We start from the raw sequence: 12,659 nt of genomic DNA on the forward strand, positions 1-12,659 counted from the left end.
CCAGAGGTCTCTGAGACTGTCCTCAATTCTTTTCATTCTTTATTGTGCTCTGTGGTAGTTATTTCCACTATTTTATCTTCCAGGTCACTTATCCGTTCTTCTGCCTCAGTTATTCTGCTATTGATTCCTTCTAGAGAATTTTTAATTTCATTTATTGTGTTGTTCATCATTGTTTGTTTGCTCTTTAGTTCTTCTAGGTCCTTGTTAAACGTTTCTTGTATTTTCTCCATTCTGATTCCAAGATTTTGGATCATCTTTACTATCATTGCTCTGAAATCTTTTTCAGGTAGACTGGCTATTTCCTCTTCATTTGTTTGGTCTGGTGGGTTTTTACCTTGCTCCTGCATCTGTTGCATAGTTCTCTGTCTTCTCATTTTGTTTAACTTACTGTGTTTGGCATCTCCTTTTCGCAGGCTGCAGGTTCGTAGTCATTCTTTTATTATTGATTTGTAGTTTAGTTGCACTGTGAATAGAAAATGTGTCCCAACAGTTTTTGCTTTGTGGAGGAGTTTATGGAGAATTCGTTGTAGCCCAATATAGGGTCCATTTCTGTAATATTCCAAGTGCACTTGTGAAGAAGGTGCTGTTCCTTGTTTGAAGGTTACAGAGTTTCATATAACATATACACACTCATAGTATTTTACAGATCCACTTCATTTACTTTTGACTTCAGATTATTATATTTTTCTCCAACACTTATGTTTTTCGGAGTTTTTAGATTTTATTTATTTATTTTTGGCTGCATTGGGTCCTCGTTGTTGCATGTGGGCTTTCTCTAGTTGCGGCGAGCTGAGGCTACTCTTCGTTTTAGTGCATGGACTTCTCATTTTGGTGGCTTCTTTTGTTGCAGAGCATGGGCTCTAGGTGCATGGGCTTCAGTAGTAGTGGCTCACGGGCTCTAGAGCACAAGCTTAGTAGTTGTGGTGCATGGGCTTAGTTGCTCCGCGGCATGTGGAATCTTCCTGGACCAGGGCTCAAACCCGTGTCCCCTGCATTGGCAGGTGAATTCTTAACCACTGTGCTAAAATTAGTTTATTTTGTCTGTTTCAGTGTTTTGGGGCCAAATGTATCATAACTGTCATATCTTCATTTTGGAATGTGCACGTCATCCAGTTTTTAAATGTCATCTTTGGATTTGAGATTTTGTTTTGTCTCATTGGGTCCCTAGTAACTGAATTATCATTTTGAAAGCACTAAAACTAGCAGTGACAACGCCTGAGGAAAAGATAGTAAAAGAGGGTTTTTCAACAAAACTTTTATTTCTTACTCAAGGTCCTATTGAATAATAATCCAATATTATACACTGTAATGATACATCCGTTTGGTAATGAGGTTTCCACTTTTATTATTTTTCAAAAGTCTGAACCATTTAAAGGCTTATCCAAGGTCAAGATCCATGAGCACAATGTGGTAAGAGCTTCCAAAGGGAGAGGGTACCTCATCTTTCTCTTTTACCTGGGTGATTGATAGTGATGAGATCCAATCACAATACGTTTTGTTATCCTCACTTGGGACACGGCGAAGCAAATTCTATTCTCCAACAGAAACATTCTACTGTAATATGTAAACCTAATTTTCCAGAGTGAGAGAGCTTAGACCTTTGTTGGACAATGCACACTCCCTTTTCCTGCCCTCATTGTAACAAGTCTGAATTATATCTTGGGATAGAAAACTGCTTTACAGGGCCACATTTCTGTTCTATTAGTGTCAGTTTATCAGCTCCATCTCTTTCCAGGTGCAAGAGGAAATGTCTCTTGGTAGCAGTCCAGAGGACTCTTGTACTGAAAAAAAAAGAATCCTCAAGAGTCTGGTGTGATATTATAACATCCAAGGATCTGATATTAGTATTAAAACTCCTTTTTTTTTTGTGGTTTGCATTTGCCTTCACCAGTAGCTCTCAAACCCTGGCTGCACACTGGGATCACCTGGAAGCTTTTAGAACCTCTGATGCCCTGGGTGTACTCCACCAAATAAATAGGAATCTTTGGGGCCTGGGCATTGGTAAATTGTAACACTCTTCTAATCTGAAGTCTGAGCTATCTTGGCCCATTTCCTTATTCTTGACTATTCTGAGTCACTTTAAGTTGTGTGTCTTTTCCCAAAATGAGGGTTATATTTTTCTAAGACAGATAAACCTGTATACATTTGCTATCATAAATGATGTTTTGTCTTTTTCCCCCTTTTTTAGCATCCTACTTTACGTTTCCCCTCTTTTTGATTCCTTGTTGTTTCCTTTGAATTCCACTTTTTTTCTAAATTGACTGCTTTGCTTTTTCCCCTTTGGTAATTTTGAAGATAAGCTACTTTATAGTCTATTACTAATTATACTTAACATCTTTAAAGACACACTCTAACCTATATTTCTCTAATTAACCACAGAAACTATAGAACAGAGTTTCTTACAAAATGAGGAAATGAGCATATCTCCTTGCTTCAACTTTATACTTTACATCAGAATAATCTGCAATATTTTACCCTGGGATTTAGGCAGGAGAGATATCTTTTATCTTCTCTTCCAACAAATATTTGTTACACCTGCAGTCTGTTTTCTAACTATGTTTACAGCAATTATTCAGATTCTTTACTATATTGTTTATTTGCTTATCACCAATCTTTTTTCATTTTTTATTAAACATAACTTTCTCATACTTGAGTTATGCATTTTGATTCATCTCTTGGTTGGGTTGATAACATCTTGAAGTATTTTTTTTAGTGTTGTATGGATAATATACTTTTTGAGGTCTTTGGTACTGGAAGCGGTTTCTGTCATCTTTGTTCTTTGACAATTTGGCTGGGTCATACTCTTTTCTACTCTAAATCATTTAGGGACAGATCTGTACTGTGTCTAAGAGACATACGTTGAGGATCACAGCATAGTATTTTTTCCATGTTTCCAGAGCTAACACAGATTTTGGTCAGTTCTTTTGGTTGGGGCTTGGAACGGGATGGGGATGTGAGGCACGCGTATCCATGTCACCATCTCTTCAGATGGTATCAACCATTAAATGCTCATTGATTCATTCAGCAATTATTGATTGAGCACCAACAATGTACCAGGCATTGTGGGAGCCATAGGGATTCAGAGAAATCAAACAGACAAGATTTCTGCCCTCGTGGAGTACATGTGTGTGTGCTGGGGAGAGGGAGGGACAGACCATAAACAAGCCAGTGAACAAGGTAATTTTAGAGAGTGATAGGTAGATCTGCCATGTATAGCTGCTCAAAATGTTGCCCCTGGAGCTTTACAACATGGCAACTCTGGATAAAGGGTATAAAGAAAACAATGTGACAGCGTGATGGAGTCGGGGTGGGGACTCAGGTGATGTTAATTGAATGCTCTGCAGCAAATCCATTTGTTCTCATGCTTTCAGTGCCTTTGAAATCATAGAGCTTTTCTTTGTCTTTGGTCCGCCTTGGTGTTGTTCTGCTGGTAGACAGGCCATGTGGTTTTTCCCCTTCTGTCTTCAAGGTAGTGGTCTCTGTTGGTTTCACATTCCTCATTATTTGTATTATGCTCCCAGCTGGACTACCACGAAGCCATAGATGGGATAGCTGTGTGGGGGCATCTGTGTCCAGCCTAGAACCTCCAGTTCAGGGCTGTTATAATGCTTGGGGTTAACAGATGAATCTTTAACAGATTCTAAGAACACCCCCAAGGACTCCACTATTAGACTTTGTGAGCAGGACCGTTCTCATGCTGGGAGACGGTGTTGCTGGGTGGCTAAGGGCTTGGCCCGTGGAGTCAGGTGGATGTGAATTTGCATGGATTTGCGTGGATTTGAACTTGCTGCTAACATCTACTGGCCGCGCAGCCCTAGCAAGCTACTTAATCTCTGTGTGCCGCAGTGTCTTCATTTTTAAATGGGGTTAATAACAGTACCTGCCTCGTGCCGTGTTTGTGACAGTTAAATTGAGTAACTGATGAAAGTGCTCAGAACAGTGCCTGTACTTAGTAAATGCCCAATAATATACAATGGTAATTACTAGTAACTATACCTTGTGTTGCCTAAAAGCTTTTTCATGTCCTTCTCTCCCCTTGACTCAAACTTTCAATACTTATAAAATACAGAGATTATAGGGATGAGACTGATTGTGTCCTCGGGACCAGGTTCACTTCGCTGAATTTGATGGGAGGGCTTTGAGTAGCAGGTTGAAAAAGTAATACCTAATGCAGAAAAGGGGAAGGTGGGGGTAGAGTCAGGCAGAGGAAAGAGACACTCAGCGGGAGGAATCACCAATCCCTTTGTTTTGTGTTCTTATTTTTTTCTTTTGCAAACATGATTTTATTATTATTTTTCACCTTAGCTTCATTATAATTAATAAGTCAAATAGTATACTTTAATTTCAATATAATTAATACCAAACATCACTCTAAATGTTAGAAAGGCACTTAAATGTTTGTCCATACTCGTTTCTACCTTCTTTACACTTTTATATATTAAAAAATGTTTCAATGAGCCTGTATCATTTTTGCAGTCAGAAAAATTAAATATTGCTTTCATTTTGAAAAACTATCACCCCCAAACCTTTTACTCTAATACAATTTTTATTTGGGGGCTCATGTCCAGTCTTTACCCATATGTAAGTAAATATTTAATAGCTCTAATCCAAAGCATGCATATAATTCTATGAGGCACAGTTTTACTTTAAAATGTTTAACATTCTTCTTTCTACAGGGTCATATTTATCACTTTAATGACTGTGTTCAAACCGCACCACATTAAAGGCTATAATTTAACTCGCATTATTGGGCTGGCATGTAGGTTGTTCACAGTTTTTCCTCTGTAATAAAATTATGTCCCTGTAAACATCTTTGTCCACGTGGCGCTTTTTCTTTTGAATTAATCCCTAGCGATCACTGAGTCAGAATATTTGTTGAGTGTTGTGGCTGCTGGTGAGAATGCATACACTCCCTCCCAAAAGGATTATAGCAACTGGCCATAAATACGTATGAGTTTTCATGAAGCCGCAATGGTATGGGTTGTTTATTTTTATTTTTTTTCTAGTGAAATGGACTGTGTTTTCATATTAATCCTATTTGCTCTCGTATGAATCCCCTGAGCACACTGTTTGGTCATCTTGGTGACGTTCTTATACAATTATAAAAGCTCTAATTCAATATTGATAGCTGTCCTTTGGCATCTGTGTTGCAATTTTTTTTCATTCTGTTATTTTTCTTTTTAATTTTGGTTGAGTGTTTGTTTGTTTTTCCATTTACAGCACTTTGCTACGCCTCAGCCTTGTTCCAGGGTCTGTTAGTTACTGGCATGGAAGGGGTTGAAAATAAAGATTTTCAGAAGATCCTTGGAATGTGTGCAGGGCCTCAAGATAAGGCACTGTCACCTCTCTCCCCCAGTTTCTTCCAAAGCTTTGGGCTCTGAAAGATGGTGCCTACCTAGCGCCTCCTTAGCAGAGTTTTGTAGCTTCGAGGCTGGCAGAATCCCCAGGGGCACGCCTATCATTTCCCCACTAAAAATGTTTAAAAGATAGAAATGGACTTGGAATATCTCCACCCTGGTTACCACCCAGGGGACCACCACCAGCTAAAAGGAGCCAGGCACTGGGACTACATTTAAGCTTGAATGGTGGGTTTTTTTCCCCAACGCAAGGGACCGAGAAGCATGCAGACCCTGCCTGGGGTGGGCTCACCGAAACGGAGAGAGGGCCAGGAGAAGACCAGCTCCACCTTGTCTGTGGTTTGCCAGAGGGACCCTTCCCAACACCACGTGTGGCATGGAACCCAGCATGTCTCCCACCTAGAGCTCAGAGCCCAGCCAGTCTAGCCCAACCCTTGTGTCACCCTTTCTCTCTATTGCTCTTAGACTAAGAAATGCTCCCCCGCCAGCCCTCAGTGGCCCAGGCACAATACCAGGGATGCTCACTGACCTCCACGGCTCTTCTCTTGCAGTTTCCTGCTTCTTCAACTTCACCAGCCCCTCTGGGGTCGTCCTGTCACCTAACTACCCAGAAGACTACGGCAACCACCTCCACTGCGTCTGGCTTATCCTCGCGCGGCCCGAGAGCCGCATCCACCTGGCCTTCAATGACATTGATGTGGAGCCTCAGTTTGACTTCCTGGTCATCAAGGACGGGGCCACGGCTGAGGCCCCAGTCCTGGGCACCTTCTCGGGAAACCAACTCCCTTCCTCCATCACAAGCAGTGGCCACGTGGCCCGTCTTGAGTTCCAGACCGACCACTCCACGGGGAAGAGGGGCTTCAACATCACCTTTACTAGTGAGTCCACCCTGTGTCCTCAGCTGACCGTCCCTCTGGGGATGTCCAGTGGAGGGGGCTCCAGCAGAGGAGTGTTGATGTGGGTGGACCAGTTCCAAAAGCCTTGCGAGGCTGCAGAGCCAGGCATGGGGCTCCAGCATGAAGGGAAAAGCGGAAAGAGTTCTTTTCTGTGGCGTCACTCGCTCTTGAGCATTTATTTCCTCTGGATGTGCCATATAATGTGAAAGGAGCCTGGGGCCTCATTTCTCCCTCCCACCCTCCCCCTCCTAGAAGGCCCAGCTAGAACCAGGAAGGGCCCAAGGGAGAGCAAGCCTTCCCCATCCTCTTCTAGCTACCGACGCCTCTCTGATGTGCTCCCCCAAGTCCTTGGACGCCTACTCACTGCCAACTTCGTGTATTCCCCGTGGGGCTGCTCACACTTTGCCAGTTCCTATTCCCATAGGCAAACCAGAAACAGAAATCTAGAGCAGTGTTTCTGTTTGGCTCTGAGACTCATTAGAGCCAACTCTTGGGGCATTTCCTCATGGCCCCTCTCAGGCCCACAGTCCCAAAGTTGTCACCTCCAGTTTTAGCCCTTGGCCCCTTCTCTAGAAGCAAACTGAAGCTCAGCAGTGATTACTGTCGTTTCTGTGTCTCGGGGGTTGGGCGGGGCAGAAGCTTGGAGAGTAGAAACAGCAAGCGGCAAAGGTAGCGAGGTGCTGTTCAGGGCGGAACCAGCTACAGACCCGGTGAACTTGGCCGATGGCAAATCTTCAGAGCCGGCTGAGGCTGGGTCCGTCTGAGCAAATTAACCAGATCCTTTCCCAGAGGCTGTTTGTGAAATGCAAGTCCCCAGTTCAAGCTCCGCCCCACGCACACAGCACACACGCAGTGCTTGTCCCTCCAGCACTTTCTGATAGCACTGATCTCCGCCCAGCCCCCCTCCCACCCTCGGCAGAGAGGTCTTGCTTCCTTGTCCCATCTGTCCCCAGGATCTAGTTGAGCTGAAGACAATAAGTGCCAAACAGGGGTCATTGGGGACCCCAGATTCCAAGCTAAAGCCCTCAACACCTTCTTCGGGATGCCGGACTTGATAGAAACAATCCATCTTCCCAGGGATGCCTCCTCCCGGGCACTCCTCTTCCCGTCATTTGTGGGCAGGAGGAAGCAGAGCCCAGTTCTGTCTTCTCTAATCTTCCCAGTCTAGCACTGCAGCACTGGCTTTTAGTTTATCTGTCCTCATCCCTACTTTCCCATGAGGTCATGAGCTCTGGAAAGATGGGGGTATGTATTATTTATCTTTCTATGCCCTATGCCCAGTTCAGGGTCTGGTACATGGTGAGGACCAGTAAATATTTATTGAATGGAAAGATCCATGAATGGCTAAATGCTCTTCCTCCTGATGGGAGTGGGAAAAAGAAGGGTGAGAGCTGTCCCAGGGAAGCCCACTTATCCAGGATGGGGAGGGCCGAGGACTCTACAGGTTCAAAGCAGGTGTGGATACACCGATGGAGGACCTGGGTCAGAAACAAATACTCATAGTCTCCGAGGAAAACCATATCCTAGTAGGTCCCCACTTTCCAGGAGAGGAGCAAATGCCAAATCCTCAGGAGGAAGAGGCAGAAAGCAGCAAACCCGACCTGATGATCAAGCTCTTACCCAGCATCCCTCTCGAAGGTTCCTCCACCATTGTAAAAATGATACACATCCAATACGCCAGCAATCAAAAGACAGGGGCAGGCCCAGGAAGAAATGCTGACTACCACCCTAGATCCCCCCACCCAGAGATGATTCTTGCCAATATTTGGTGAACACTCTTACAGACATTACAGGTAATTTTCTGTGCATTAATACAGATAGAGTGGGATGGATAGGTAGCAATAACTTTTAAAAATCTGAGCCCCATCCTAGACCTGATGAATCAAAATCTCTAAGGAGTGAGGCCCTAGAATCTACATTTTTTACAGGCTTCTGGGGTGATTCTGATGTAGCTAGTGAACCACAGTCCACGGGCAAGTGTTTGGGAACTAGTGTAGTCTCCCCCGCAGGACGTGCATCTCCTCAGTCACGTCCCAACTGACGATTGTCTGGGAAGGGCTGGAATTTGCCCAATGTCAGGGAGCTCGCATCCCCCCGCCCCCAAGACAGCTCTCTCCACAGTTAGAGAACACTCGGGGCTTCCCCTCACGATGACCTGAAATCTGTGTCCCTGTAACAAGGCTCAGGGATCCTGTTTCCACCTCCAGAGCTCCTTGGAGGAAACCTTCTTCCATGTGGGTATTTTGGACAAAGATGAGAGTAGCTGCTGTTTACTCAGCACCTACTGTGGGGGCATCCTGCGGGCATCACTGCCAACCCCGCAACAGAAACTTCCTAAGCTAAGGTCTGTCCCCTTTCACTTGCCAGGAAACAGATTGAAAAGGTACACAGGTAGAACTGGGCAGTGTTTAAATCCTTGACTTAGAGCATTTGCTTCAAGGTATTGGAAATAGCTGCATTTCCCTGCTCAGTGTGTACATGTGTGTGTGTGTGTGTGTGTGTGTGTCTATGTGACTGACAGGGTTTTGAATAGACAAACACCTGGACTTATGGGCCCCAAGTGCCACTTTTCTTCCCACCCCATGTTTCTAAATGTGAGGGCAAGCTCATGGTCATAAGTTCCTAATGAGGAAAGGTTGGGAGACTGATGTCTAGGCTGACTTAAGATTGCATCTCAGAGGGAAGGGGGTCAGGGCTCAGCTGGGATCATTCAGATCGTCTCTGTGTCAGATGCTCCCTCAGCCCAGCTTCAGTAGGAAGGATCACCAGGTTTGCTTCCAGCAAGATGACCTGACAGCCTCCAGGGCTGCTTCTGTTTCTGACTGTGCAAGTGTTTCAGTCACTAGGGAATCTCAGAGGCCTCTAAAGTGGCCCATGCCCTTGCAGCCGGTGGAGCCTGGTCTCCACTGGGAAGCCACCGTCCTTAAAACAGCAGGGATGCAAATAGGGCGTGGCCTCAGACTCGAGTGTGAGAACTGGGCACCCCTGTTGGAGGAAGGTTGGGAACAGGAAGAAGGAGGGAGCACAGACTTAAGGGGCACTGACCACCCGTCAGGTGCTTACCAAGCATTCACCACTTGCAAATTCAAATCACCTTTCATGTTATTCCTATCTCAGAACGGCCCATTTTATAGGTTAGGAAACAGAGGCTCAGCAAGATTACATAAGTTGCCCAGAACCATGTAACTAATAAGAGGCAGAGCTTGATTAAACCCACAAATGTTCTGACTCTTTCCTCCCGCCCCCCACCCCCCACCACCACCATGGTATTAGCAATTGTCTGGGCAGAGTGAGAGGCGGCCTGACAAGGGGCGAGGAAATGAAGGGAATGGCTTCAGACAGGGTTAATTCCAGGGCACCTACTTTATGGTGCTTGGTATCTATGTGTCACAGGATTTAGAGCCCGGTTTTCCTGCAACATAAATGATCCCATAGCTGTCTGAAGGTGGGGACACATGGAATGGATTTGACATTAAGGACACAGATCTGCTCCTTAACCGTGTTGAGCATCAGTTTCCTCATTTGTAAACTGGGGTAATAATACCTACGTCACAGAATCATTATTTGGTGTAAATGAGCCAACAGGATAAACAGCCCCGCTGTCTGATCTATAAATGTGCTTTAGAAAGAAGTTGGATTCGGTGCTCAGGAAGGCAGGAGATAAGTTTAACAAGTACCTTCTTTGTGCCCAGTGTGGTTCTAGGGTATGTAGCTCTCCCCCCAGCATGCCAGGCTCTTGGGGAAGTGGGGGAGGTCTAGGATAGACCACGATAATGAAGCTTATTTTCTTTGGGGGTCCATCTGCACGCCAGCTCTGTCTAATCCCATCCTTGACCCGTATCCACACAGCTTTTCGACACAATGAGTGTCCAGATCCGGGCGTTCCAGTAAACGGCAAACGGTTTGGTGACAGCCTCCAGCTGGGAAGCTCCATCTCCTTCCTCTGCGATGAAGGCTTCCTCGGGACTCAGGGTTCAGAGACCATCACCTGCATCCTGAAGGAGGGCAGCGTGGTCTGGAACAGTGCCGTGCTGCGGTGTGAAGGTGCGTGCCTGCCGGGCCGGGGGCTGGGGCTGTCAGCCAGAGAGGCTGAGGAGGGGGACCAAGTGGCCCAAACCCCAGTCGTCCTCTCCTCCCAGGACATGGGACCACCCTCTCACCCTCACCCCGGAATGGCCGGGGCTTTACAGAACCACAATGCACAGAAATTTGAATTATAACCAGAGATTAAACAGGAGAAATGCTGGTTCTAGACTGTCAGGCATCAAAAACACTCTTCTTTCAACTGGGAATGCTCTCAGTATCACAGCCATTAGGAGCCCCACTCCCAGCTCCTGCACAGGGGAGCTCCATCAGCCTGAAGCAGTGTTGGCAGAGCTGTGAGTTTGCGTGTCTTTCAAGCTGCCTGCCACTCTTTCCTTCTCCACATGCTAATTTCCCCCAATTCCCTGGGACATCTCCCAGGCTTGGCCTTGCTGTCCCTGTTAAATGCTGCCTTGATAATCCTTGCAGTGAATCTCCAGGAGACCAGGGGCAGACCAGCCAGAAAAAAGACACAGCTTGAAGCAAGCACAGGGGTTGTTATGGTGTCTCCTCGGTCCTGCCTTGCCACGCAGACAGGTTTTGACTCAGTTTCAGAGGCTAGCCATCTGGTCCCCCCAACTGCAGGCATGGAAAACACAAATTAAGCTTCTTAAGGGCAGGAATTATGTAAAACTTGTGCACCAAGCACAATGCCTGGCACAGAATAGGCCCTCGATAAATACTTGTGAATAATGGGTGAAAAGTGAGTCTCCCACAGACCCCTTGAAGGCAGTGACAGTGGAGGCAAGGGCTGCAGTTCCCCGCTTCTGGGACCCAGAAAGCGCCTTCCTCTTACCTCGCGTGATGGATAGAGGGTAGTGACCTAAGGGACCTCTCCATACGCAGTCCCCAGACCCAACTCCAAGCACCCCGGCCAGCAAGGGGGAAGGACAGGAGAGCAGGGCAGTGAGGGAGGCGTGCCTCGGGGCGACCGCTGCCCCAGAGCTGACAGGCAGGGGGAGCGGGGAGGAGAGACCACCAAGGGCACAGGGTCCAAGGCAGAGAGGGTGGCGTCAAGGTGGGCCGTCGAGTCAGAGGGACCTGGGCTGGAATCCTGGCAAGTCGCCTTTTTCCCTCTGAGCCTCTGGTTTGTTTGTTTTTCTTCAGCTAAAAAACAAGTGGGGAGATGATAATAAGATGCACATGTAAAGGGCACTTCCTGGCAGAGAGCGAGTTCCTAGCATAAGTGTTAGCCATGCTCTTGCTGGTGTGTAAGCTCCGTGAGGTTAGGGAATCTTCCTTGGGCTCGTATCCCCACAGCTGGCATATTGCTTGATGCCTGCTAGATGCTCAGTCAATACTGGTTGATCAATCACCGAATGAATGAATGAATGAATGAATGACTCTTTAACTAGGTTAGAGCCTCCCTCATGGCCTCCAGAGCCCTGACTCTCACCAGACTGCGTTTTGTCTCCCCCCTGAAACTTACCCACTGAGTCGCCGGGGCCAAGTGACTTGACTTCTCTGTGCCTCAGCTGCCCCATCTGTAAAGTGCAGTTCATAATGGGAGCCCCCTCACAGGGTGGTCGTGAGCAGTGCCTGGCAGAGGGGCAGCGCTCAGTCAGTGTTGGCTGTGAGCGTGGTATTCACCTGATTTTAATCATTCCTGACATCATCAGATGCATATGGGTCCACTTCGGGGGGTCACGTGGTGGGTTCATCCTTCCAGGTGCCTGCTCCAGTCCTGACACAAACAGGCATCTTCCTGCCCTCCACGGTCACACAACCACGTCCACACAACCTCCTCTGCTGTTTTTACCCAGCAGAGCGAGCACTTTTGGAAACAGCATAAGCTTTGGTGTCAGGGAACCGTGAAACTCCTGTCTCTGCCCCCTCCAAGTTGTGGACCCGATGGTAGCTCCCTTGTCGGCAGCAGGGGCGTCACCACTCGTGTCTGATGGGGTTATTTGGGGGTGAGGCAGAGCCCAGGGTCTGGGGGCTTGTCGGTCAGTGGTCTCACCTTTTTTACAAGCTGGGCCCCCCATTCTGCCTCATGCTCGTCAACCTCCTCTGACTTCTTTGGTTTTCCTCGTGGTCCATCTCATCCAGGACATCTTCCCTGCTGTCTCCCACTCACCTGATCTCTCCTTCCTCCTGGATCCCTTGCTCTGTGGGCCACCGCCGGACCACCCTATCAGATATTTGGTCTCACCGTGACTACATTTTTCTTTACCAGTTCCACGATTCTTGGCCCTATCTCCCAACCAAGACTATAGGACTTTCAGGGGCAGAAGCCCAGACCACAGTGGCCCTGAGCCTGCGGGGGCTCAGTCCCAGTGCAGTTGACCCCCCTGAGAGGGATCACGACTTGGTAACTACAGAA

The 12,659-nt window shown here is 46.9% G+C and overlaps 1 protein-coding gene across 1 annotated transcript in view; it reads left to right on the plus strand.

Annotated features, from left to right (window-relative positions):
- Positions 1-12,659, plus strand: part of CSMD2 (CUB and Sushi multiple domains 2) — a 641,557-nt gene that overhangs the window by 395,973 nt on the left and 232,925 nt on the right. The window contains exons 16-17 of the mRNA XM_024765304.1: positions 5,909-6,235; positions 10,103-10,297. Of these exons, the coding sequence (XP_024621072.1) occupies positions 5,909-6,235; positions 10,103-10,297 (522 nt within the window). The remainder of the gene's footprint in view (positions 1-5,908; positions 6,236-10,102; positions 10,298-12,659) is intronic.

This window comes from Neophocaena asiaeorientalis, unplaced genomic scaffold (assembly GCF_003031525.2).
Source record: "Neophocaena asiaeorientalis asiaeorientalis breed wild unplaced genomic scaffold, Neophocaena_asiaeorientalis_V1.1 scaffold409, whole genome shotgun sequence".
NCBI classification, from domain to species: domain Eukaryota; kingdom Metazoa; phylum Chordata; class Mammalia; order Artiodactyla; family Phocoenidae; genus Neophocaena; species Neophocaena asiaeorientalis.